The following is a 26,695-nucleotide window of genomic DNA, read 5'->3' as shown; positions in this document are numbered from 1 at the left end:
TCACTTCTGATCTGCCAGAATGGTTCTAGTAAAAATGGTAACAGTTTTGGCATGATCATTAAACTATGAGAAGACGATTTTTAGAGTTTCCATATGTATTTTTGTATGTACATTTTGTTTAATGTAATTTAAGAAATCCATAGTAATCAAACATCAGTAAGCATGTCTGATGTATCTATGTCAAAAAGGTTCCCAGTAGTAAGATATAAAGTACTCCTACAGGCAACTGTGATTAGATGGATTTTCTAATCCACGTAAGGAACATGGTATACATATTCTTTCTATTGAAAAAGCAAAACTAGCATCAATAGACAGTGAAAAATCACTAAGCACTTATTAGCTATTCTAGATTAGATATTTGATTTTCTTTGTCTTTGTTCTCATGAGTAAATTAGTAATAATATGTAAACATTGTGTTCTATCACCTCACAGGAGTATTTTGAATTGAAAATAAGGTTATGTTAGGAAATTTGGTAAGCTTTAAACCACTATAAAAATTATGAGCACCCGCCAAATACATTCTTTTTTTTCTTTCTTTTTTTTTTTTTTTTGAGATGCAGTTCAGTTCTTACTGCCCAGGCTGGAGTGCAATGGCGTGATCTCGGCTCATCGCAACCTCCACCTCCAGGTTCAAGTGATTCTCCTGCCTCAGCCTCCTGAGTAGCTGGGATTACAGGCATGCGTCACCACGCCAGGCTAATTTTGTATTTTTAGTAGAGACAGGGTTTCTCCATTTTGGTCAAGGTGGTCTCGAACTCCCAACCTCAGGTGATCCACCCCCCTCGGGCTCCCAAAGTGCTGGGATTACATGCATGAGCCACTGCGCCCAGCCTATCCAAATACATTCTTTGGGAGAATATTTCTTGCTAAGCTGATTATATTATTTAGTCATCTGGGCACACGATATCATAAAACAATAAGAAAAATGCGAACTTTTGCTTATGATGTTATTTGTGCTTCTCTAGGCAGTTTTTTATATGCTTTGCTTATATTACATTGTTTAATCTTTATAATAGCCTTACGACAAAATGAGAACTCATGACCCACATTTTTCTAAAGGAAGAAATTGAGTCATAGGGAAGTAATTTCCTTAAGGCCATACAGTTAATCCAGTGAGAAGAGGATTTGGACCCCATCAGTCTGTCTGCAGAACCCGTGTTTTTAATCATTAAATTATTTTCAATACAACCTAGTTATCTGGTGGGGAAATAAAAAGAAAAGAAAGCATCATCTGACTTTAGTAAATAACAAAATTGTTATTCATCAAAATATAATTATTTACAAGCATTTTCTTTCACACATTTAAAACAATTCTGCAAATATAGCTTAATGTAATATTAGATGAGACAAAAATAGGTTTTCAATTCAATTTCTACATGCCACCACAAGTTTATTTTGGGGAAAAGGGATTTCTCTTGAATTTGATCACTAGCAAATTCCCATTAGTTGGATATTAGATGGCCAATGTTTCCGAATTACAAGTAAGAAGTTACTAGAGTGATATCATTACACCCAGAATCTTCTCAACCATTTCTACCAGGGCCTACAAGGTTTGGCAGTGGCCAGGAATGGTGGCTGTTACTTGTAATCCTAGCACTTTGGAAGACTGAGGGGGGTGGATCCCTTGAGCTCAGGAGTTCAAGACCAGCCTGGGCAACGTGGTGAAACCCCATCTCTACTGAAAATACTAAATAATTAGCTGGGTATGGTAGTGCGTGCCTGTGGTCCCAGCTTTCCTGGAGGCTGAGGTGGGAGGATCACTTGAGCCTGGGAGGCAGAGGTTGCAGTGAGCCGAGATCGCACCACTGCCCTCCAGCCTGGGTGAGAGAGAGAGACCCTGTCTCAATTAAAAAAAAATATAAACAAATCAAAAACAAGTTTCGGTAGCCAGAAAAGTAATTTAAACACGAATTAGGGGAGACACTTCCACTTCCCTCCCCACCCCACTATGCCTCATGGTCAAAATAATTTTATAAAGAAATGTTTGTAATAATTTCTTTTGAATTAATATGGTTATATAATATAAAAAAGTAACACCATGCTATCGGTGAGAATATCCATTTGGGAACTGTTTTCTGTACTTATTTGTATTCTGAGCACTTCACACTTGATAATGCAATCAACGTTCACTGAATTAATGACTTCATTAAATGAAGTAACTGAATTATTTTGGTGATTTCTAATTTGTTGAAATTTTGTTCTTTTAACATGCAAAATGCAATTGGGAGAAATAAGCTGTATTTAATATTTGTGGACATGTACAGATTATGCTGATATCTGTATCATTATTAAATTCTGTTCCATAGCAAGAATGAAGTGTAAAAGTTGAAGACACTATGTAATAAATCCACTATAGAAGAAAGAAGCATCACAGAAATCAGTATATATAGGAATTTTCAAACATTTTCTTTGAATACAACAAGGGACTAAATAAGCAGGCTGAAGGCCAGTTAATGTAGTGTGAATGAGCACACTACATTGGCCACTACTCATACCACCACACTGTATTTTCTATTTAGTGACCTCCTCCAAGAGTCTGAAAACGATCTTTGCAGCCAGCTGATGCAAAACAGCAGCCAGTTGGAGTATACAAACAAGAGCATGGGTGTGATGCTTCAGTGGAAGAGCAAGCACCTGTAGAACACAGAGAGGGCACAAATAATATCAGTTTCTTCACCTGAACCACAGTGCCCAAGTTAAAGAGGAAAGATAGAAAATGAGTAAGCTTTTAAGTGTTCTATAATCCCAGGTATTTATAACTAATAATATGGATCACAGGATAATTAAATGAAATAGTTGCAGAAAGCACTTTAACATATTACCTGGTACATGGAAGGTATTCATAATTATGCATATACCTTAGAGATAAATGGGTAAGACTCATGATAACAGGTAATAAGGGTTTGATAATATAGTTAGGATTTTAAGAAAATATTCAAGAAAAAAAGAGAGAGCCCTGTGTTTGGAAATAACGATGACATGAAAACTTTAGAATCATCAGCTGGAAGAAACCCGAAAAGAATTAAGGCAAAATAACTGCACATTTGGGTAAGGAAAGTGTGGAGTAGTCAACCTGTGAAAAATGTAGTTATAAATGCATCCAATTGGAATTGTAAACAAAAAAAGACACACTTCTAGAACTATTAATACAAATAATGATACTGCTAACGCTAAGGTGAACAAAACAAATAGCTCACCATTCTTAATTCACTGGCTGGGGGTGGGGAAGGAATACAAATCAGAGAACGGTTCAGGAATTGTGAAGTTTCAGACTTATATGTCTGCTTTGGAGAAAATGTGTCCATTTCTGAACAAAATTAAAAAACAGAAAATACCCTTTATTTTTTTAAAAGCAGATGATAATTATACAGGGCTTTTACCGTGTGATACACACTGTTGGAAAATGTTTTCATAAACTGACTAATGTAGTGTCACATTGATCATATAAATATGAATTATTAGGTGTTTTCATATAGAGTTGAGGAAAATTATGTAAGGAAATGGTGGAACCAAAGTTTCATTGTAGACAATTGGCTCTACTACTCTAAACCCTCAACTATACTGTATGACCAAAATAAATCATTTATGAAATTAGTCTACAAATATAACCTAGAAAAAAATGGCTAAAACATGCAATTAATAACCAAGTAAAGTGGAGTTGCCAAGTAAAAGAGACAGAAATCCTTCCAAATAATAAAGGGAAATAGAAATTTTTAAATAGTTCATTACACATATAAATGCCAATGATAGGATAAGATGTGATACTACCTTTCCGTGATTTTAAATGTAGTTATTGGGTGATAGTTAATATCTTCCATAGTTCAAAACTACATTATTATCTTGTCTTTAATTTTTATAAATTAATTTTAGGATTTTTAACAGACTTCGTAAGTCTTTCAATAAAGCTTTAAGTATTTTTTTTTTTTTTTGTGGCATATAGTAAAGCTTCTTGACCAAGCCTATAACTTGAAAATCGCTTCAGAGTTTGCCAATTGTTTGGTTAAGTGACCTTGCCAAAGATACCTTAATGGAAAGATTAAGAAATAAAAATATATTTCTTAAATGTAGGACTTAAGTAAATACATTGCTACAGTTTAATACATGATCAAAGAAAAAATTGACAAATCGAGAGTCAGCTTGATTCTCAAATGCCATAACAAGGGAGCAAAATGGAAAAGCATTATGTTTCACTATTATATTTCACACAATAGTGAAACTGCTTCCATTTTAACTGAGAATATGTAAAAATTCGCATTTGTTACATCTTCTCAATTATTCATAAGAGTGAAATATTTCAGGCTTATGATTGACTTGTACTCAAATGTGGTGCTCTCTCTTTAGTTAATTCCCTTTAGAATTATCTCTGAAAGGGAAATAGCAGAGAGGAAGATGCCTAAACTCCTGCTTGGTGAGATCATGCAATAACTTTGATAAATGGTGCTTGAGTCAGTGAAAAGACATTTATAGGTTCTTTGGAGCCCTAAGAGTGAAGAGCATTAAAATAAGCAGTGAAAGGTGCTAAATCAACAAAAGTGATACGATTTCCGGTTTTATTTTAAGAGAAAAACAGTCTCTAAATAACTAAATCAATGCCTCATTTAGCCTTCTTCCTTAGCCATTATTTGCCATGTTAATTCCCTTCCTAGTTCAGGTCTTGCTCTATAATCCTGTCGGGTTATTCCCCTGTTCTCTAATAGAGCTCATTCTTCAAATTTTAAATAACTATGCGAATTTCCAAATACATCTAGGGGACCTGTTCATTCTATTCAGTCTGCATTATGTTACTTTCTTTAATGCAGCCTTTGTTTTACTTATTTTATAGACTGCCTTAGGTGCCTACTTCTATTACTTCCTGCTAGATACCCCTACTAAGAAATAAAATAGAAAAATGTTGAATGACTAGTGAGTGGGCGAAGCAAGGCCTTGGCCTGAGAATTAGATAGTAGCCACTTCCAAACTCTACTGTCGTGGACCGCCTGACAAAATGCAAGCCTTCTTAACAGCAAAACCAAAACCACACACACACACACACACACCCCCCAATGGATCCCTGCTAAACCCATTATTCCATTTCTAACTTCAGGAAACATTGAAATATGAAGAACACAAAGCTACCATAGCAAATGTTTTATATAAAATATTAGTTCACATAGGATATAGATTAACAAAGGAAGGGCCACATTGATAACTAATAAATGAGTAGCCAAGGGGGATAAGGATGGATATCTTAAATCAGTAACTCAATAAAAAATTTTAAAAATCTACATCCTGGACAGGCGCAGTGGCTCACACCTGTAATCCCAGCACTTTGGGAGGCTGAGGCTGGTGGATCACCTCAGGTCAGGAGTTTGAGACCAGGCTGGCTAACATGGAGAAACCCTGTCTCTACTAAGCATTAAAAAAAAATTAGCCAGTCATGGTGATGGGCACCTGTAATCCCAGCTACTTGGGAGGCTGAGGCAGGAGAATTGCTTGAACCCGGGAAGTGGAGTTTGCAGTGAGCTGAGATCGCACCATTGCACTCCAGCCTGTGCGATGGAGCGAGACTCTGTTTCAAATAAATAAATACATAAATACATAAAAATAAAAAAAAATATGTCCTCCCACTCTTTTAAATTAATTTTCTTTTACATTTTTTCTTCACTTTTGTGATGTTGTCTATTTTTCTAATTATATGTAAATGATCCCTATATAGTGTGAAAAGTCTTTCAAATTTGGTTGAAAAAAAATTTATATAGTCAACCTCTTATTGTGCTATCTGATTAAATTTGAAGTATACTTTGATAACCTAAAGGAGTAATTCAGCTAATTTGTTCAACCAATAGACATATTTATGTAAACAGACAAAGTAATAGACGCAGTCGAAATATCCAGTCTTTGATTGTTTTATATTCATTAAGATTGGATAGATTGACTTTTTTCTCACTTGCCTCTTTAAAAAGATAACTCTTGCAGCCTGATTGGTAATTTTTTAGTATATGATTCAGAGAATGAAGATTCAAGAGGGAGCAATTTAGACCATTAACTGTAGTTAAGTGGCCCTTTCTTCATTATGTTGGGCAAGAATGAGTTCATTTTCATCTTTTTGTTCATAGTTATCATTATTATCTAGACTCACCAACCCAGACCTTTCTGTAGAGTGTCAAGTGTTCAACTTTCCATCAGACTTTCACGTAGATATCTCTCTTAAGCACATGAAAGTCAAAATATCCCAAATTAACACTCTCTTCACTGATCTTTACTGGTACTTCTCATCTTGTAGAGGTCTCCCCACTGACCCAGATACTTAAGCCAAATACCTGAGTGTCATTAGAATCACTCCCTTTTCCTCACACTCTACTTCCAACCAGTCTTCTTATCCTTAAAAAATCACTTAACATAACATTTTCTGCATTTCATATCCACTATTAAATTTAGGGCAGACTGCCACAGTTCTCATTATGATGTCTCTGACTCCATTCCTCACACTGCTCAGGCCATATCATACTTTACTTAGCAACAGCATTTGTTGCAAGGGAACAATTTCTATCCCTTGAAATAGTGGTTGGTTTCTAGAATGCCACACCCTCTTCGTTTTTTTTTTTTCTTTTTCCTTTCTGAATGATCAGTGGGCATCTTTTGCTTTTACCTTTACTCTCAATCTTATGTGTCAGTATCCAGTATTTGAGCCTCTTTCTATACATACTCATTTCTATGCTAATTTCATGAGGTTAACAGCTTTAAGTAGTACCTTTATGCTTGTCATATTTGTATTACTATTATAGCTTGCTTCTCTAAAAACCAGTATATGTTATGCCAACTGAATATGTCTGCTTGAGTCTCTGAGACATAATCTCAGAGTAAATCCAAAATTGAACTCCTGATTTCCAGCCACCTCCCCACAAACAGTTCTTCTCACAGTTTTCTGTATTCTAGGTCAAACACTTTGGATCATCCTTCATTCCCGTTTTCCTTTCACACCACAAAACTATGACATCAGGAAACCCTACTGTCAACATATATCCAGGATTTGACCACATCTCCTCACTTCTATTTTAACTAACTTTATTTCATTTATCTCTTAACCTATCTCCTTAATTCTACCATTGTCCCACACAATTTATTCCCAAAGCAACTTTCAAAACAATTATGTTAAAATATATAGAATCATGTCACTTGTATTAGTTTGTTTTCACACTGCTGGTAAAGACATACCCAAGACTGTGTAATTTATAAAGAAAAAGAGACTTAATGGACTCACAGTTTCATGTGGCTGAGGAGCGCCCACAATCATGGTGTCAGGCAAAAAGCATGTCTTACCTGGCAACAGACAAGAGAGAATGAGAATCAGGCGAAAGAGGAAACCCCTTATAAAACTATCAGATCTCGTGAGACTTAGTCACTACATAAGAAAAATGTGGGAGAAACCACCACCATGATTCAAGTATCTCCCACCAGGTCCCTCCCACAACACGTGGGAATTATGGGAGCTACAGTTCAAAATGAGATTTGGGTGAGGACAGCGCCAAACCATATCATCACTCCTTTGCTCAAAACTTGCCAGTGGCTTCCCATCTTACTTACAACCAAAGCTAACAGCATGATAGTGATGTGCCTGCTCTTAATTACCTGGCCCATCATCATCATTCTGATAGCATCACCGGTTCTTTCTGTTACTTTTACCTTAGATATTCTGGTCCCATGAATGTACCTGAAATAGCCTAGAAAGCACCCACATTAGGGCATTTGTGCATATGATTCTTTTTTGCCTAGACCTCTCTATCACTTCTTTTAAGTAAGCCTGTTTATTGCTAGCAGTCAGTGGCATGCCAGTAAATATTTAACAACCAGAAATATGTTTGCATGTATATAAGTGTATGTTTATATAAATTTTACAGATGTAAAAGATGTGTAGCACACAATTTACAAGCAATTATAGAATATATATTACACTTGATTGGAAATTCCACACAGTCAATTGATTTTTCCAGAATATTTACATTGATTTTTGCTGAACTCTTGCATCCATAACCAATCAGTTGTTGCAATCTGTTGAATACTGACAATATTTTATTGCAAATAAATGCTTGATTACTACCTGATTCAGCAAAGAAGTTGCTCAGTTCATTGACAAATAAGTTTAGTTCTGGCTTAGGTATTGGCTAATATTTTTACTTACATAAATGTGTAGATAGATGATGTTTGTCTCAATTTCACTTGTTCATCAATATGAGCTGCGTTTTGCTAAGTTAAAAATCATTTTTATTATTTAGGATACTATTTCTTCAATGTTTTGTGTTCTTTGCAATGTAATGGTTACTTTGGGGTTTAAACTGCTTTAGTTGTTTTCTCCTTTACTTTCTCAAGTCTAGACAATCACCAGATCAATACATCCACTGCCACTGATTTTCAAGTTACCAAGGTGACACGATTGAACATGGAGTTGGGAAAAGATGAACACATTCTTTTATAGTATTTACACCATACAGATAAAGTAGACATAAATAACATCAAAATTATAGATAATGGTAAAATATAGTAACACAATTTGAAAGTAGTGAGTTTTCAGTATTTATTACTTTTTAAAGTGAAAGGGAACTTTAAGTTTACATAATTTAATGTTTAACAATAGTTATATCTGTGAGCCAGCTCTCGAAATTTTTGAAAGCATGGTAATCAGCACTTGTGACCCAGAACTAGCTAATTCCTGCATATCACTATTATAGTCCTGGTTAAAACCATAAGCCCAAACTAAATGTTTACTTTTCTTCAGCAATTAACAACAACTAATCTGCTATATACGGTATTATTATGTATGATTTAATTATCTTTTTTTTTTTTCACTAATCTGCCCTTCCTAGAATGTCAGCATTACGAGGGCAGCAATTTTCTCCACCTAGAACAGTGCCTGGATTCAAGGGGGCACTCTATAGCTACCAATTGAAGGAATGAATAACTGTTTTAGCCCTCAGGATAAGGGAATCCAAGGCCCTCTTCATGATCTCACACTTGCTTAACCTCTATCCTTAGGCAACCCACACAAAAGTCTTTCTCCATCTCCATGTTTTCTCTGGCGTTGCGATCTTTCTTCTTTTTTTTTTTTCTAGGATTTATTCATTTTTTATTTATTTTTATTTTTGTATTTTATTTTATTTTATTATTATTACACTTTAAGTTGTAGGGTACATGTGCACAATGTGCAGGTTAGTTACATATGTATACATGTGCCATGCTGGTGTGCTGCACCCATTAACTCACCATTTAGCATTAGGTATATCTCCTAATGCTATCCCTCCCCCCTCCCCCAACCCCACAACAGTCCCCAGAGTGTGATGTTCCCCTTCCTGTGTCCATGTGTTCTCATTGTTCAATTCCCACCTGAGTGAGAACATGCGGTGTATGGTTTTTTGTCCTTGCGATAGTTTACTGAGAATGATGATTTCCAATTTCATCCATGTCCCTACAAAGGACATGAACTCATCCTTTTTTATGGCTGCATAGTATTCCATGGTGTATATGTGCCACATTTTCTTAATCCAGTCTATCATTGTTGGACATTTGGGTTAGTTCCAAGTCTTTGCTATTGTGAATAATGCCGCAATAAACATACGTGTGCATGTGTCTTTATAGCAGCATGATTTATAGTCCTTTGGGTATATATCCAGTAATGGGATGGCTGGGTCAAATGGTATTTCTAGTTCTAGATCTCTGAGGAATCGCCACACTGATTTCCATCTGTTTTTCACGTCTTGTATGCTCTTCCTGAGTGAATTCAGGCCCTTTTTGGTCAAGTCAACACTTGTGATTTTGCTTTACTAATATCTTTAATATGGGCTCAAACAACAAACTTACACAGTCAATGTTTTTATTTTTTTCTTGGTGCTATTTGTTATTTTGCTTAGTGTTGTCACTGAGTGGTGTCCCTCTGCCCTATGAAAAAGTCGTATATTGAATCCCTAGCCCCTAGTAACTCAGAATGTGACCTTCTTTGGAGTTATGGTTTTTACAGAAATTATCAAGTTAAAGTGACATGCCGTGGTGTTACAGGGCTTTTCCTTAGTTCAGCTAAAGATAGAGGTCCTTGTCCCACAGCCTTGAAAGTTTAGGCTGGCAGATGCTTTTAAGAGTGAGTAACACAACGCTTTATTGAGTGAAAAGGAAGAAAAGCGGGGAAAAGGGACTCTCTTCAAGGCCAGAGTCCCTGCTAGAGTGCTTTCTGCCTCGTTGTTTGAATCCCAAGTTCCACCCAGGAAAAGGAGGGGCCAGGCTCCTCCTCCCTGCTGCAAATGGGGTGAACTTTTGTGGCTCTACCCCAGTGCACAGGCCAGTTGGAGTTTTGCCAGGGACCCCCTCCCATCTGGCTGTCTCAGTGGGCCATAATCCATTATGATTGGTGCCTTATGAAAAAAGGAAATTTGAACATAGAGATACACACAAAGGAAAGATGATTTGAACATATGTGGAAAAGTCCATGTGAGTAGGAATACAGCCGACAACAAGCCAGGGAGAGAGGCTTGGGACCGAACAATCCCACACTGCCCCAAGAAGAAACCAACCCTGCCAACACCTTGATTTCAGACTTCTAGATTCCTGAACAGCGCAACAATACTTTTTTTGCTTTTTTTTTGTAATCACTCAGTTTGTGGTATTTCAGGACAATTTGATTTGCAGATTGTTTTAGGCAATGAGGGCACAGCAATGAAAACACAGTAAACAAAGATGCTTGGCCTTGTGGAGCTTTTGTTCTAGTGGGGAAAAAAAACAAAGAATTTGTCAAAAACAAGAATTAAATTTGCATGAAAATAAGTAAATGTAATGGCAATACAAAACAAGACAGTAGAATTGAGAAAGACAAGGAAATAATCTCTCAGAAGGACAGGCATAATTGCCTGGGGCCAGTATTACTGAGGGTGGTATGAGGACAGCAATTACCTGTTGGATTTGGCAAAATGAGAACCACAGAAGATAAGAGCATGTGAGTATTTTCAGTGTAGCACGCAACCTTAATCAACATTGGAAGGGCTTGTACTAGAGATTAAGGGGAACAAAGCAGGTTTGCTGTCTGGTAGACATAGAGAGTCATGGTCCTGAGCTTCCTTTAAGGAAAAACTTGCTCTCCGGCATGGGGAGTGCATTCAGCAGCACACTTCCAGCTGTCAGCTCCTTCAGAGCTATCTCAACCTTGCCTGAAGTGGCACCATTTCCAGGACAGCACTTATCCAGTGACAGAATGAAGGAGGGTGTACAAAGTTCTGGCTATTTTGGCCCAATTCTGGACTCTACTTAAAACTATATGCTAAAGGAACGAAGCATATACATATCTCTGAAATCTTAATAATTTTAGGAATCAGATATATGTGTTTGCTTCAGTGCTGCATATTTGCTACATGTGACATAAATAACATGTATACGATAAGTAGGCATGCTTTAATATTCATATATTGTATATATATATAGCATGCATAACATGACAGCCAACTTGCTGGAAAATGGCCATGTCTTTTTAGATTAATGAGTATGATAGCCAGGGTGGTGGCTCACACTTGTAATCCCAGCACTTTGGGAGGCTGAGGCAGGCAGATCACCTGAGATCAGGAGTCCAAGACCAGCCTGGCCAACATGGCAAAGCCCAGTCTCTACTAAAAATACAAAATTAGCTGGGCATGGTGGTGCGCACCTGTAATCCCAACTACTTGGGAGGCTGAGACAGGAGAATCACTTGCACCCAGGAGGCAGAGTTTGCAGTGAGCCAAGATGGCGCCACTGCACTCCAGCCAGGGGAGCAAGAGTGAAACTCCATCTCAATAATAATAATAATAATAATAATAACGGAGTGTGACATAATGCATTATAAATTAAATCATGATATAAAACAGAAATAAATCATTTTTTATAAATTAGGAAACCAGATGTCACAATAACTGAATTGGTAATGCAGGAGAAATCATCAATGTTCAGTTACTTATGGACCTATGTTGTCAATTGTATCATTACTAATGCACCTAGATCGTCATTGATATATGTATATACTTATATAGTAGTGTTTAAATATATTTAAAATTATATGACTCTAAGTATAGTTGTCTCAACAACACGTATTCCAAATGTTTTTGTGACATTCATATTAAATACCCTTTCTCTAATAGTAACTGTGACTAAAAAAATTCTATATAAAGCATCTCATCTTTTGAACTCATTTAAACCATCAAAGCAAAAACAACAAAAAAAAACAGAATAAGAGAAAAATATGCCAATGAATAAATAAGCATCATATGTCTATATGATAATATTTCTCATATGGGTTTGCATTTTCAGCACACAAATTTTTTATAAGCCACATGAAGAAGCTATTTTGGGAAATCATACTTAACTAGATCTAGAAATGAAATATAACTTGTATATGATATTTAAATGTTTTTAGTTATCTTTCTAATTTTCTTGATTAATAGTATCCCATAAATAGCGTAGATAATCTCAATAATTCCTATAGAGTGTAAGTTTCCTGATGCTAGAAACCTTTATAACTATTCATTAATTACAGGAAGTCGTGTTCTATGTGTTGACTAAACAGCAATTATTTGGAGGTCGGGTTCATTTTCCTTCATTTGCTTATCCTGTGAATACAACATTTACCTGAACTCATGAAATATGCTTACAATGGACCATAGCTGAAATATTACATTTGTGAGTTATGTTTGTTTCTCTATGTGTCATGCACTCCATTTCTGGAGAGAGACAGTGAGAGGAAGAGAGGCAGAAAGAGAGGAAGGCAAGAGAACATAGTAGGTACACAATACATAGTATGATTTAATGGTCTTAGGAATTGATCTAGAAAGCCAAACATCACTGGTTTTCCTTTGGGGTAAATGTGTGTGTGTGTGTGTGTGTGTGTGTGTGTGTGTTCCAAATGTCAATGCCATTGTTCCGTGTAGCAAACTACTACTGAGAACTTTCAAAACAAGAATTTTGGGAGTCAGGAAATTTAGCAGGGATTGTCTAGGCAATTTCTTAATCCATATGATGTTGGTTTGGAACACTGGGTAAAGCATCCATCAGACATATCAACTTGTGTGGAGGTTCAAGGATGGGTCCAGGGAGGTTCAAGGATGGGTGCAGTGAGATGCCTGGTGCCTTAGTAGGAACAGCTAGGAGACTGGGCCCAGCTGGATGCCTCACTTTCTCCATGTGATTGCAGAGCCTCTCTACATGGTGTCATTAACAATCTAGCTAGATCACTTACAAGAAAGCTCACAGGCTAAAGAGATCAAGGCAGTGGCTTCTAAACCCCTCAAGAACAGAGCAAAAACTGCTAAGGTCACTTTCATTGTACTGCCTTGATTAAAGCAGTCACAGTCCAGCACAAATTTAAGGAGAAGGCAAGTAGACCCAGATGACTGATGGGACCATTGTCAAAGAATTTATAGGAGGCTTCATTAATCCCTCAAGCCATGATCATTTTCTCTAAATGGTAGCGATTATAGCATTGATAGTTGGTTCTCTACAAAGAGAAGATCCTGAGGGCTAATGGTCACTTGAAACAAGATGAACCTTATTTTTCCAATTCTCACTCTTTTTTTCTGATATGCAAAAGACTGTATCCTGAGCAGCTGGCATCAGAACTTTCAGTAACCCAAGTTTACTTATCATGTTTCTGCCATCTCTTGAAGGAAATTCCCTACAATGGGGACCTTTGATTCCAATGCTATTAGAATCTAACCTGGCCAAGAGAGGCTGCTTCTGAAATCACATTGCCAAGGTACAGACATCCTTTCAAAGTCTATTTGAGGGTCTGTTAGCCAACAGTAGAGAAATATTTGAAGCAGGATCCCATAGCTGTTTCTTTCTTATTTTTTCATCCAAAAACAATAATTATTAAGACAAATGTGTAAATGATTTCATGAATGCACACATGCCAACAGAATTCTATATGCTCCATCAACTCTGGAAAGGGGAAGGAGGTGACTGAGAGCACAAATAATAATGTCCCATTCAATATATAGTTACTGGCTGCATTATTTACTGTTTTATTTTATTTTATTTTTTAATTGTGGTAATAGCACTTAATGAAAACTACTTTTTAAACAATTTTTTAAGTGTCCAATACAGTATCATTAACTGTAGGCACAATGTTGTACAGCCTCTAGAACTTATTCATCTTGCACATCTAAATCTTTATACACATTAAACAGCAACAACTCGTTTCCCTCTCATTGAGCCCCTGGAAAGCCACCATTTATTCTATTCTTGACACTATGAGTTTGACATTTTCAGATTCCTCATGTAAGTAAGATCGTGCAGTATTTGTTCTGTTACTGGCTTATTTTACATTACATAATGTCTTCAAGGTTCTTGCAGCAGTGAACATAGAAGTGCAGGTATCTCTATGAGATCCCAATTATAATTCTATTGGATGTGGACCAGGTATATAAAAAGATAATCAAGAACACTAATCATCAGAAGAATATAAATCCAAACCACAAGGAGATATCACCTCATACGAGCTAGGATGGCTATTATCAAAAAACAAAAGACAGGTGTTGATGAGGTTGGAGAGCCGTACTGTTGGTGGGAATGAAACAGCATAGGAATTCAACACAATATTAAGAAATAGAACTGCCTTATGATCCAGAAACATCAATTTCTATATCCAAAAAAAAAAAACTTGGTTTTTGTTTAGGCTAAACCACAGGGCTGCTGACTATGTGCAATGAGTTTCATATCAACAGGGAGTGGCAAATCACACCTCTTTAAGCAGAAAAGTGATATTTTTCTGTGCTATCTAATGATATTTTCTCACAGGTAAACCTATTGTGAAAGTCTACAGTTTAATTTTCTTTTTTGCCATATTTAGATGGTCTCTTACCCATGATAGTTCATCTTACCATTTTTCAGCCCTGTAATGGGTTTACTATGATGCAACCCCATCATAAGTCAAGGAGCATCTGTTATGCTATTAGTAAATTCTCTAAATTTGTTAGTAAATTCCATTTTGCTGAATGGAGTAGTTGTGCTGAAGGTTTGGCAATCTGGAGAAGAGTAGCCCTTTGCAGAATCCCTGGGCAGCCCTATGATTTTATCAGTATGATTATTAAATATATCAGCAAGAAAGACAGAGCTTTTGAAAACACAGATCATATTGAACACTAATAACAGAAATAAAATGCAAACAAAAATTTAAAAAAGCATTCTAAGTTTGAAACATCTTTAGTGATGTATTAAAATAACTACATCTGCCTGATGCATATTTTCAAATTCTTAGATAGTGACCACTTTTATGATCATGTCCCCCCTCTCTCTCTTTCATTCTTCCTCTTCATTTCCTCCTTATTCTCCTCCTATTTATTTATCTTTTCTCTCTATCTCTCCCTCTCAAAATACACCAACTCTGTCCTATAAACTCTGCAAGTTACAAGGGCTAAATTCCTTGAGCTAATGCCACTGTGGCATTAAGATTTTAGTGTCAGGAAATCCCGGGTATGATTTCAAATTTTCCAGATTGGTAATCTTGTGATCTGAGAGGAGTTATTGACATTTCGAGCTTTTCTTTTCACATTCTAATAGAGTGTGTGGAAATAAATACACAAGGTATACACGCTAAAGGAATTCCCTTAAGGAATTCTTAATTCACATTCTCTACAGAAAATATGTGAATTATCCTTCCTTTTCTCCTCAGCAGAAATAAAATACTTCACCATCAATTTTCATGGTAGGAAGAGAAAAAACATTTAGAGAAGTATTGAATCTTCCTACTAAAGCATAAAAATGTCTACCTCTATGAATTTATGATTGCTAATTCCATGAGTCATAGCTTGCAGCTAAGTCTTGTGTTTTAGAAGAAATTTTAAGATGCCAGTGTCTCATATAATTTCATATATATTTTTCTTTATAAGTAAAATAAAACCTGAGGTTTTAATCCATCACCCACTGGAAGCTTGGAGTCACAAATGTGCTAAATTTACCAGTAGAGATAGAGACAACCATACCCTGGCTAAACGGCGGCCGTAACAGTGACCGACAAATAGGGAAGTTTGGTCAATCTTGACTTTCCACAAGGGCAGCGGTAGAATTATTCAAACTTTCAGCCACTTGAGAAACAAAATATTGAATGTTTGTAAATATTAAAATTAACCTTTAAATGTAAGATGTATTTTAATCACTGAGTACCTAATCTCTGCTGTTGTCTCACTAACACTTTCCACTGAAGCTAAATTTGTGCACTGTCCAATATTGCCATGCATATTCCAGACCCCAAGCCTTGGTTCATGTCAAGTGTCCTTTCCATGAATACCCTGCTTTCTCCATACAACTCACAGACTACAAACATGGCCTTCCCCGACGGGTACTCTTCATTCATCTGCTTCCATTGTGATCACTATGGCCTCTGAAGTCTGTGTTTTGTGTTTAGTAAAATGTTTTCTGTATTACTTCACAGATTTGCATATCTGTTTCCATATCATTGAACATTCTAATCATAGCATTTCAACTTCATAAGTTGTATCTTATATGTGTTTATACCCCACATTTTATACAGAGTAGAAACACATTCAGCGCACATTGAATTGGCAATGATGAATGAAGAAAACAGATTTCTGGATTATGCTGCTGTTGGATATGCATCAGTTAAATGTCTAATTATTTTTGTTTTCTATACAGACGATAATTTATGGAAGATGCATTATCTTCATAAAGTCATTTGGGAAAATTCAGAATGAGTAATATATATAGCATATAATATACTAAATATTAAAATACTTAAATATAAATTGTGTAGATAACAAAGAATTTTATAGGTACCTAAATCACCACAATCAGGCAGTTGAAGACTTATTACTGCCAAGATGTTTAGTGCCTTCATTTAGAAAATGGTTAATGAAACTTTTACATATATCTAAATCTCTTAGTATAGTACTCATATTAATTTGAATAAGCAGATCCTCCAATGAAATATGAGAACCTTAAGGCCAGGTACCATATGTCATTAAATAGGTAGATATTTCAAATTTGTACATTCACAAGAATCTCTAGGGCAACTTGTCACAAAACTTATGCCTGGGACCCACTGCCCTGGATTCTAATTCAGTAGGTCGAAGATGTGAGTAGATTTGCATGATAATGAGCACTTTACATGATTTAGTTATTAAGTGGTCCACATGTCCCATTAGAGAAACACTGGGAGTCCTACCCATTTTCTGTAAAATAATATATGTTAAATGAATAAATGAAAAACTGAACAAATTAAGAAAAAGAACCAAAAGTAGGCCAGGCGCGGTGGCTCATGCCTGTAATCCCAGCACTTTGGGAGGCCAAAGTGGGTGGATCATTTGAGGCCAGGTGTTCAAGACCAGCCTGGCCAACATGGTGAAACCCCAATTCTACTAAAAATGCAAAAAATAGCTGGGCATGATGGCGCATGCCTGTAGTCCCAGCTACTCAGGAAGTGGAGGCAAGGGAATCACTTGAACCCGAGAGGCAGAGGTTGCAGTGAGCAGATATCGCACCTCTACACTCCAGCCTGGGTCACAGAGTAAGGCTCTGTCTCAAAAAAAAGAAAGAAAAATAAGCAAAAGTACACATGTGTAGTTTAGACATAGAAGGAAACTTACCATTTTCTCTCATAAATATGTGTGTCTACCTTGGAGGTTTTTGTAAGAATTTAAATGTACAGGCTTGTTTATTTGTTCTAGCCTGTTAGGCATTTTTATTTTGCAGTCTTCTGTGGTATTATCTAATAAACAAAATGTGTACAACATTTTCATCTTGGATTCTTTTTAGTGGGTAAAAATGCAAGAAAACATTTTGGAGGATCTACTGCTATATGAATATTATTAGTCAGGAGGCATAAACATATGGTAGGCTAGTGACTCAAGCTCAACAAGTAATGTTTATAATCACAGATGCATTTTCAATGTTATGAACTTGTGTACAGCAGAGAGTAATTCCCAGTTACAAGCCCCTATATATCAAGGTGATTGGGAAACAGGCAATCGGGCACCTACAGTTGTTTACCAGGGAAGTAATAAGAAACAAAACAAAATGATACACAGGTAATCACATCTTGTTGATTCAACCCAGCATCACAAGACAATAAGAGGCAACAATTCAAGTTAAAGTTTTTGAAGTAAACATTGCCAGTGAAGCCTTTCCGACAAACATTTAGAATATGCCGTAACCATTTACCTAGGATGTACTGAAAAGAGAAGCATTTTCTTTATTTTTGAACAAATGCACAATGCAGTAATTTATGGAAATTAATTTCACTGCTCTGTATTTTTGGCTTTAAAAATGTACTAAATGAAAAGGCTACACAGTGTTCCCTTAGTAAGATTTTATCAAAGACAAGAGTAAATTATTTTGCAAATACTGGATACATGGATACATGACAGAAATGGCCAACCAAACAAATAAAACATACTTTTTTCCTTGGACTATGTATATATAATTTATTCTATCTTTATCCATTGGCTTAGCTTTTACAATTGAGAAAAATGCACATCACTTTTGTATATTATGTGCCTATGTGATCCCCATACACATGCATTTGTTGGCATGACGTGATGAAGATAAAATATGAAGAAATGCATGGAAACGTAATGGCAGGACTTTGCCTTTTTAATTGTTCTCTATTCAGCATATGGTCTTGAACCACTTGCACACAAATCAAACTGAATATTTGTGTCCGACCTCCCTAGAGTTCATAAGTTGAATTCCTAACCCCAAATATGATGGTATTTGGAGGTGAGGCCTTTGGAATGTAGTTAGGCTTAGATTAGGTCATGAGGATGAGACCTTCATGAGGAAAATAGTGGCTTAAAAAAATTTAGAAAAGGAAATTCCCCATCCTCCTCTCAGTGCTTGCAAAGAAGAAAGCCCATGTGAGGACATTGGAAGACGGTGGCCATCTGCAAGCCGGGAAGAGACACCTCACCAGGAATAAAATCATCTGGTACCTCGATCTTGGACTTTCTAGCTTCTGGAAGTGTGAGAAATAAATCTCTGTTTTTAAAACCACCCAGCCTATGGTATTTTGTTCTGGCAGCCTGAAGAGATTAATGCAATAGTCTATTGGAGATATGTGTAAGCCAGTCCCACTTCAGACTACTAAATCAAAATTTCTGGAGACTGAATACGAGCAATTTGAGGAAACTTCAGGATAATTGTAAACACAAGTTTGAAGACCAATAGCAATATTCTAAAAATTAGAATGACAAAATAATTGATCATCCAAACTGCCAAACTGTTTAAAATGAAAGGGAGCGCTGCAATAGTGAAGCTAGGACAAGGTAATCTGAAAATTTTCTGAGAAAACCGTTATATATGATCATTTTGCCTGTATAGCTTCACATGTAACCAATTTTTTTATTAAAACGATCACTCTGCTTGATGTTTTCACTATGTTCAAATGTAGCTTCGTGCATAAAATTTGGGTGGGGGGAATCAATGTATGTATCAGTGTGGTGAGGATGTAGGCGTGTGTTTACTCATAATATACATTTCATTCTGTTAAAAAAAAAGACAGCTATTATGCTAAGCATTGAGAATGGAATGTAGGCTGTGAATTAATCTTGAATTTAATTAAAATAATTTTTATCACAATATTGGTAAGATATAAATGTTTGCCATTTTCCCCTAACTTATTTCAACATTGTTCACAATTTCAGATACATTCATTATACAATCTAGAACTTATTTGTGTTTACCCAAATGAGTTGAAAATTTGTGTTTATAGAAAAACCCATATGTAGATGTTTATGCAGTTTTCTTCCTAATCACTGAAACTTGGAAGCAGATAGATGCCCTTGAGTAAGTGAGTAAATAAATAAATTGTGGTCCATGCAGATAATGGAATATTAGTCAGAGTTAAAAGGAAATGATCTACCACACTGTGAAAAGACATGAAGAAACCTTAAATGCATATGACTAAGTAAAAGAAATCAATCTGAAAGGCTAACTGTATGATTCCAATTGCATGACATTTGAAATAGGCAAAACTATGGAGACAGTAAAATGATTAGTGGTTGCCAGGGCTTGGGGGAGGGGAGAGATAAATGGTAGAGAAGAGACAATTTTTAGAGCAGTGAAACTATGAAGTAGGTTAATGTTGTCATAGTTGTCAAAACCCATACAATATACAACACCAAGTGTGAACCCTATTGTAAAATCTGGACTTTGGAGAGTAATGATGTGTCAATGTAGGATCATCAATAGTATCAAATGTACCATTCTGGTATGGAATGCTGTTAGTGGGGAGGCTGTGCTCATGGAGGAAGTAAGGGGTATATGGGAATTCTTTGTACTTTCTGCCCAATTTTACTGTGAAAGGACCTAAAACTGCTCTAAATATAGTCTATTTAAGAGGAGAAATAAGAAGTTACTGTGTATCAGTTGTACTTTAAGTGATCCCAGAAAATGCATCTGGGTTCCAGGTTAGAAAGTGATCATCTTTTACTGAAATCATGTTGCTATGGCAATTTGACTGTAACACTTTCTGATTATCTATATGTCTCCAGGAGGGGTCATAGCTAAGCACATGCAGCTGGGCCATCCTGAAGAGAGAGTTGTGATTTTTTTTTTTTCTTTTTTGAGATGGAGTCTGGCTCTGTCACCCAGGCTGTAGTGTAGTGGCGCAATCTTGGTTCACTGCAACCTCCACCTCCTAAGTTCAAGCAATTCTCTTGCCTCAGCCTCTTGAGTAGCTGGGACTACAGGCTCGTGCCACCACGCCCAGCTAATTTTTTGTATTTTTAGTAGAGACGGTGTTTCACCATGTTAGCCAGAATGGTCTCAATCTCCTGACCTTGTGATCTGCCTGCCTAGGCCTCTCAGAGTGCTGGGATTATAGGCCTGAGCCGTCGCACCCAGCCAAGAGTTGTGATTTTAAATTAATACTGAGACAATCGTTTCAGAGAAGTATGTGTCCATTTTGGATATGGTCTTTTCTATCCATGAGCAAATTTGACTGGCAAATTTCTTCCCATTTCATCCTGGAGGTGGTTGTAGATATGTGTCATTCACTTCATACTACTTAGTTTTACCTTTACATATCTATTTTGCAAAACTCACTAATGATTTTATTGTAAAGTTTTATCTTTGATAATAATCTCATATTTCTCTCCACCAAAAACAAGTCCCATTTATAATTAATTCTCCTTAGGAAAGACAGCTTTACTTTTTTCAAGTGGTAGAAAATATAAATTTCTTTCATAAATTCTTTGCTTGTTCATTTCTGTATCAATTCAATTCCTACAATGTAATTATCATATGATAAAACATTTTTTTTTTAATAAGGGTGCTTGAGGCTTTTTCATATGCATGAGTTAGATGAATCATTTATTATCATATTATTATAATTTCTTTTGATAAGAATAATTTTCATTTCTATTTAGCTTCAGGAAAATTTTTCTGAATTCCCTCAATTATATGTTCACAATATGTGAAAGTTATAGGATCTTCTTTTCTGATACCTGAGGCTCTCCTCTCAAAGTCGTTATTACTTAGCCAATCAATTCAGAAAAAAAAGAAAATAGTGATTTACTTTTTTATATTCAAAATGTGACAAAACAAGTCATTGAATACTCCTTTCTGCTTTTAAAAGGCTATTTTTAACATAAATATAAAACTCCTTTCTTCTCATAAATTAAGGTATTGTCTGTAAAAGTGTTTGGTAAAGCCTATAGGCAACAGTTATAATTGACAACTTCTTAGATATACCTCATGCTAAATGATGAGTTAATGGGTGCAGCACACCAGTATGGCACATGTATACATATGTAACTAACCTGCACATTGTGCACATGTACCCTAAAACTTAAAGTGTAATAATAATAAAATAAAAAAAAAGAATTGTACTGTAACTAATCAAGTGCAAGTTTGATTGAAAGTGTCATTGGTGTATTTATTAAAGATGACATGCTTTAAATATTTTTAATGAAAATACGTTTATGAAAAAATGACTTATGTTTGAAGGATCAAATATGTTTATATTTTATAATTATATGCATATATAGATGGACATATAAATACATATATACACATAAATATACATATATTTATACACATGTTTATAATCTGTCTCATGGACACGAGGACAATATTCTATGTTATGGCATAGTGAATATACCCTGAGTAAACTTTATCCTCCAGAATATGTGTTTTTAGCTTTAAAATGTAAGACTATTAACAGAGCTATTTAATTTATGTATGTGGAGGTGTGTGTTTATGTATGTGTAATCACAGATGGGTATTTAATATTTTTCATTTCTTTATTCAATCCAAGGGTTCATCATGCAAAAGTGTTAAACGTCCCTCTTTGCACTCCTAAGATAAAAAATGTGATTTTTTACAGATGATTTCTAGAATAAACCTTATCGGTTTCTTTATTTTGCCTAAATACTTAGATCTAGTTCTCCTTAAAGTTGTTTTCTAACAAAAATAGTGAGTTTCTTAGTCTTTGATACATGTTAATATGCCTCCTGCCTATAATCTCTGTTTAAGTGTCCAAACTCCTGAAGTGTTTTCCATCATTAAACATTGATAACTATGCCAGGAAGCTATGTAAATTGTTCTATAAAGAGGAAAATTAGCTTCTGCTTAAATCAATATGACCACCTTAGTTGACACTTCTGAGGAGCTCAAATTGTAAAATGTTCAGCACACTAGCACTAGGAATAGGGTGGCAGGACTGCCTTTGAGGGACCATGTACTTTTTTTTCTTTTTTTTGAGTTGGAGTCTCTCTCTGTCACCCAGGCTGGAGTGCAGTGGCGTGATCTCCGCTCACTGCAACCTCCGTCTTCTGGGTTCAAGCGATTCTCCTGCCTAAGCCTCCTGAGTAGCTGGGATTACAGGCATGCACCACCATGCCCAACTAATTTTTTTTTTTTTTATTTTTAGTAGAGACGGGTTTTCACCATATTGGTCAGGCTGGTCTCAAACTCCTGACCTTGTGATCCACCCGCCTCGGTCTCCCAAAGTGCTGGGATTACAGGCGTGAGCCACCGCCTCCGGCTGAGGAACCATCCACTTTAAGGAATGCAGAGAGATAGGCATTTTAATTTACTTAATAGGATGTTTGGGGCATGGGATAATAAGTAAATTTTTCAAAGAGACAGTATTCGTGCACTGGTAAGGTATTGTTTTTCTCAGACGTGTGGCTTTATCCCAAAAACATGCTATTTTAACAGACATTTCTTAAAATATGTGTGTGTATGTTTGTTGATACTTGCTTATTATATAGCTCATACTGTTTATTAAACCATATCTATTACAGGAGTTATTAGAACGGCCTTACATAACATGGACAGAGAAGCCAGAGAACATTACTCCGTGGTCATTCAAGCCAAAGACATGGCTGGGCAAGTTGGAGGGCTTTCAGGATCTACAACAGTCAACATCACCTTAACCGATGTCAATGACAACCCACCACGCTTTCCTCAAAGTACGTATTTGTTTTCCATGATTTGAATTTATCATTATTTTTTATGTAAAGCAAAATGAAATACTTGAAAAAGATTATGTTACTGTTTTCTTAAGTGGAATTGTTCTGTTTCTGTGCTATATGATCACCCTTCTTCGTGTAAGACTCATGAAATCACTCCAGCTATTGTCTTCTGAACCTAAGAAATAATTGGGAACATGTTCAGAGTCGGAGTTTCATTTGGTATCAAGTTAAATATTAAAAATGATGTGGTGGTACTAAAAAATGGCGTCTTGCCTTTGGCGAAGTATCTGTGTATTCTTAAAGTATTCATGGAGATGTTGAAAAGGTATTTTGATGTGAACATTCTTTTCATGCAACATTATTCCATACATTCTGTGACTGAATTTTTTAAAAAAATTCTTCATGTTATGAATAAATGCTCTATACAGATGCATGCATGTAAGCACACACACATACACACACACACACACACACACACACATATCATCCAAAACAAGTTGAAGTTAATATGATAAGATGATGTCTCAGAGTAAAACATAAGACTTGAAAACAGAAAGCATAATTCAGTAGACAATTTTGGGAGAGAGGAGAGGTATGAATCCTGTGGGTTTGGAGGGAGATGGTGTTTATGACATGCTCCGAATGTAAAGGATATAATTATAATATATTTGAGTATTTTAAAAATGGAAGATACTATAGATAACATTTTATACGACAGTCACTAATAATCACAAATATCCTACAGAGGAGTTTTCTCTTACGTTCACCTTACAAACGATGTTTAAAAACTGTCATAAATTAGATGCTTTGGTATGTCCTAAAGGCTCTTCTCAAGTCAGCGCGAAATGCCTTTCTCAGCTTTATCTGTTGTCTCTTAATAGCATTTGCAGTACACCTGAGGCCTAGACACAATGGAATACTGCCTCCTCCTAAAATATAACACTTTGTACATCCTTACTTCAACTAAATCTTTTCCTTATTCACAGCCCTTTATTAAAATCCCTGCTACAAGTTTCTCTGAAACTCCTGTTGCAGAATTAGAACAGTTTTGCAATTAATTCCTGTTGCAGAATTACTCACCTTTTTTCCCTCTTGCACAGCACTTTTGCATGCTTGTTCATGTTATACTAATTTCTGCAGGTACACAGATCTTCTACTTATGAGATCCTCTAGGAAGACACTAAATTGTTTTTGCAAACTTAGGTGTTCAGCCCAGTGAGTGCCCAGCATTTGATAAATGATTCTTAGTGAGTAAATTGGTTGAATTTAAATACTCTGTCAAACCATCATTATTAAAAGATTATTATTAAATACATGCAAATCATAGTCATAGTTAAATAAAAATCATTTTAAAATGTTGATGCCAGAGATAAGATAGTGTTACCTGGTGCATTCATGTGGCGTTTGCTCTGTGAAGAAAGTATATATCATAGGTAAGTCCATATTTTATTGAGCCATAAAATATATTTAAATTTTAAAGCATTTTACAGATTAGGATGAACTTTTGTATCAATGTTATCACTTAGTTCAATAATATGCATATACATGAGGTAAATGTTATTATTTCATAGATTGGTACAATTGAAGTTGAAGATTAAAAAAAGATAATAAGCGATAATGCAGACCCAACAGAATATACACTTTATTATAATTTAGGATACCAACTTGCCTATCTTGTTTTCAAATAGATTCTACCACCACTATTTTTAAGATGTACATTCATATTATAGCCTTAATAGACAGAAAACTCAGGTTGTAAATCATAGGATTCAGTAAATGCTAGTTTGTAGTAAATATAGCATCTCCCACTCTCTCTTTTTCTCCATTTCTTCCTAAAATAATTATTAAAATTACAGGTTTATTAAGATTGACTTTACAGATTTACAGAAAATTTTAATTGTGATGGATATAAGGAATATTATTCATATAGATGAATATAGATATATAATAAAGAGATATTTGTTCCTAATTTTATTATTTTGATCAATAATAGTGTCATTGTTGAAGCATCAGTGTACAATGAAAATAAGCACTTTACCTGACAAACAGAATAAGTGTATACTCTCTGAGTTAACTCATTGTGTCTAATGAATTATATCTTTCTTCAGTCAGTAACATTCTGGCAGAATGATTGACAGATGTAAATCCTGCTGCATTTCAAGGTGTTCCTAGAGTTTTGAAAAGGAGACACTACACATTCAGAAGCTTACACTTGGGGTTTCTTAAAAGATACTTTATTTTGCACTCCATTTGAACAAAACAATGCTGCTTTTGCAACAGTTTGGTGTCACCATGACAAAAGTAGCTTGTAGTAAAGTGCTCTTTAATTTATCCATAAATTGCAGCTTATTAAACAGCTATGTACCTAGTGGGGAAGTATTGTAAACTGCTTGGAGAAAAGAAATGATATAAGGACTTGTATTCACAAAATACCATGACGTGCGCAAGTCTATACACAGCTCAAATTCTATAAAGTTCACATCCTGTCATCAAATGGATCCATTAGTTGAATTGTTTCTCTTAATGTGAGGTTTTTACAGTTGCCCTTTCTACTTCTTTCTCTCATCACCTGTCTGAGACAGTTATACTTCTTACAATTGACACTTGAATAAACATCCCTAACTACAAATTTTGCAAAAATATTCTCTCAAAGTATTTTTTCCTCCATGCTTAATCTACCATGCTTGAGAAAGTGAGTAGGCTAGTTATATTGCATGGTAATTAGTTATCACTTTATCTTGAAGTAAATAGGCTTTGAGTAAGTGTTTGAGAGGTAGTAAATTAGAGCTAATAATTTACAATGTCTCTACTCTAGAGAGTTACAAACTCAGTAGCTTAGGATACAAGTCAGATAAATGTCTTGGAGGAAACAGGCTGCTTGTCAGTATCAGGAATGTGAAAAAGAAGCATAGAGACTGGATAATGCATGCCCAACTACAAGGATAGCTACTATTTAATTCGAATTGATGCCTACCTCTGAGCTACATGGTGTTGGAAAAGGAGCCACTGAAACAAAACAAAACAAAACAAAAGGACTCATAGTGAAAGAAAAAAAATCAGCCCATCTATGGCTTGAAATTCTACTCAAAGTACACAAATGATGTGCACTTCTCCTTCTAGAGAAAATCATCTATCTAAAGACATAAAATTCCCTAGTGTTAGTTCTTTCGTTAAAGGTAATCTATTCTGGTTTTTAAAAACTGTATTTTTACAGGTTTTTTTTTTTTTTTTTTTTTTTTTACAGATTACAGAAAGGTAATCCTATTCTGGTTTTTAAAAAC

General features: G+C 35.6%; 1 protein-coding gene across 3 annotated transcripts in view; it reads left to right on the top strand.

Moving 5' to 3' along the window:
• The window catches only part of CDH18 (cadherin 18), a 525,645-nt gene that overhangs the window by 368,585 nt on the left and 130,365 nt on the right, over nt 1-26,695 (top strand). For all 3 annotated transcript variants that reach the window (XM_054488979.1, XM_054488980.1, XM_054488981.1), the window contains one exon: nt 23,244-23,411. In XM_054488979.1, the coding sequence (XP_054344954.1) occupies nt 23,244-23,411 (168 nt within the window). The remainder of the gene's footprint in view (nt 1-23,243; nt 23,412-26,695) is intronic.

This window comes from Pongo pygmaeus, chromosome 4 (assembly GCF_028885625.2).
Source record: "Pongo pygmaeus isolate AG05252 chromosome 4, NHGRI_mPonPyg2-v2.0_pri, whole genome shotgun sequence".
NCBI classification, from domain to species: domain Eukaryota; kingdom Metazoa; phylum Chordata; class Mammalia; order Primates; family Hominidae; genus Pongo; species Pongo pygmaeus.
This window is presented reverse-complemented; position numbering and strand designations above follow the sequence as displayed.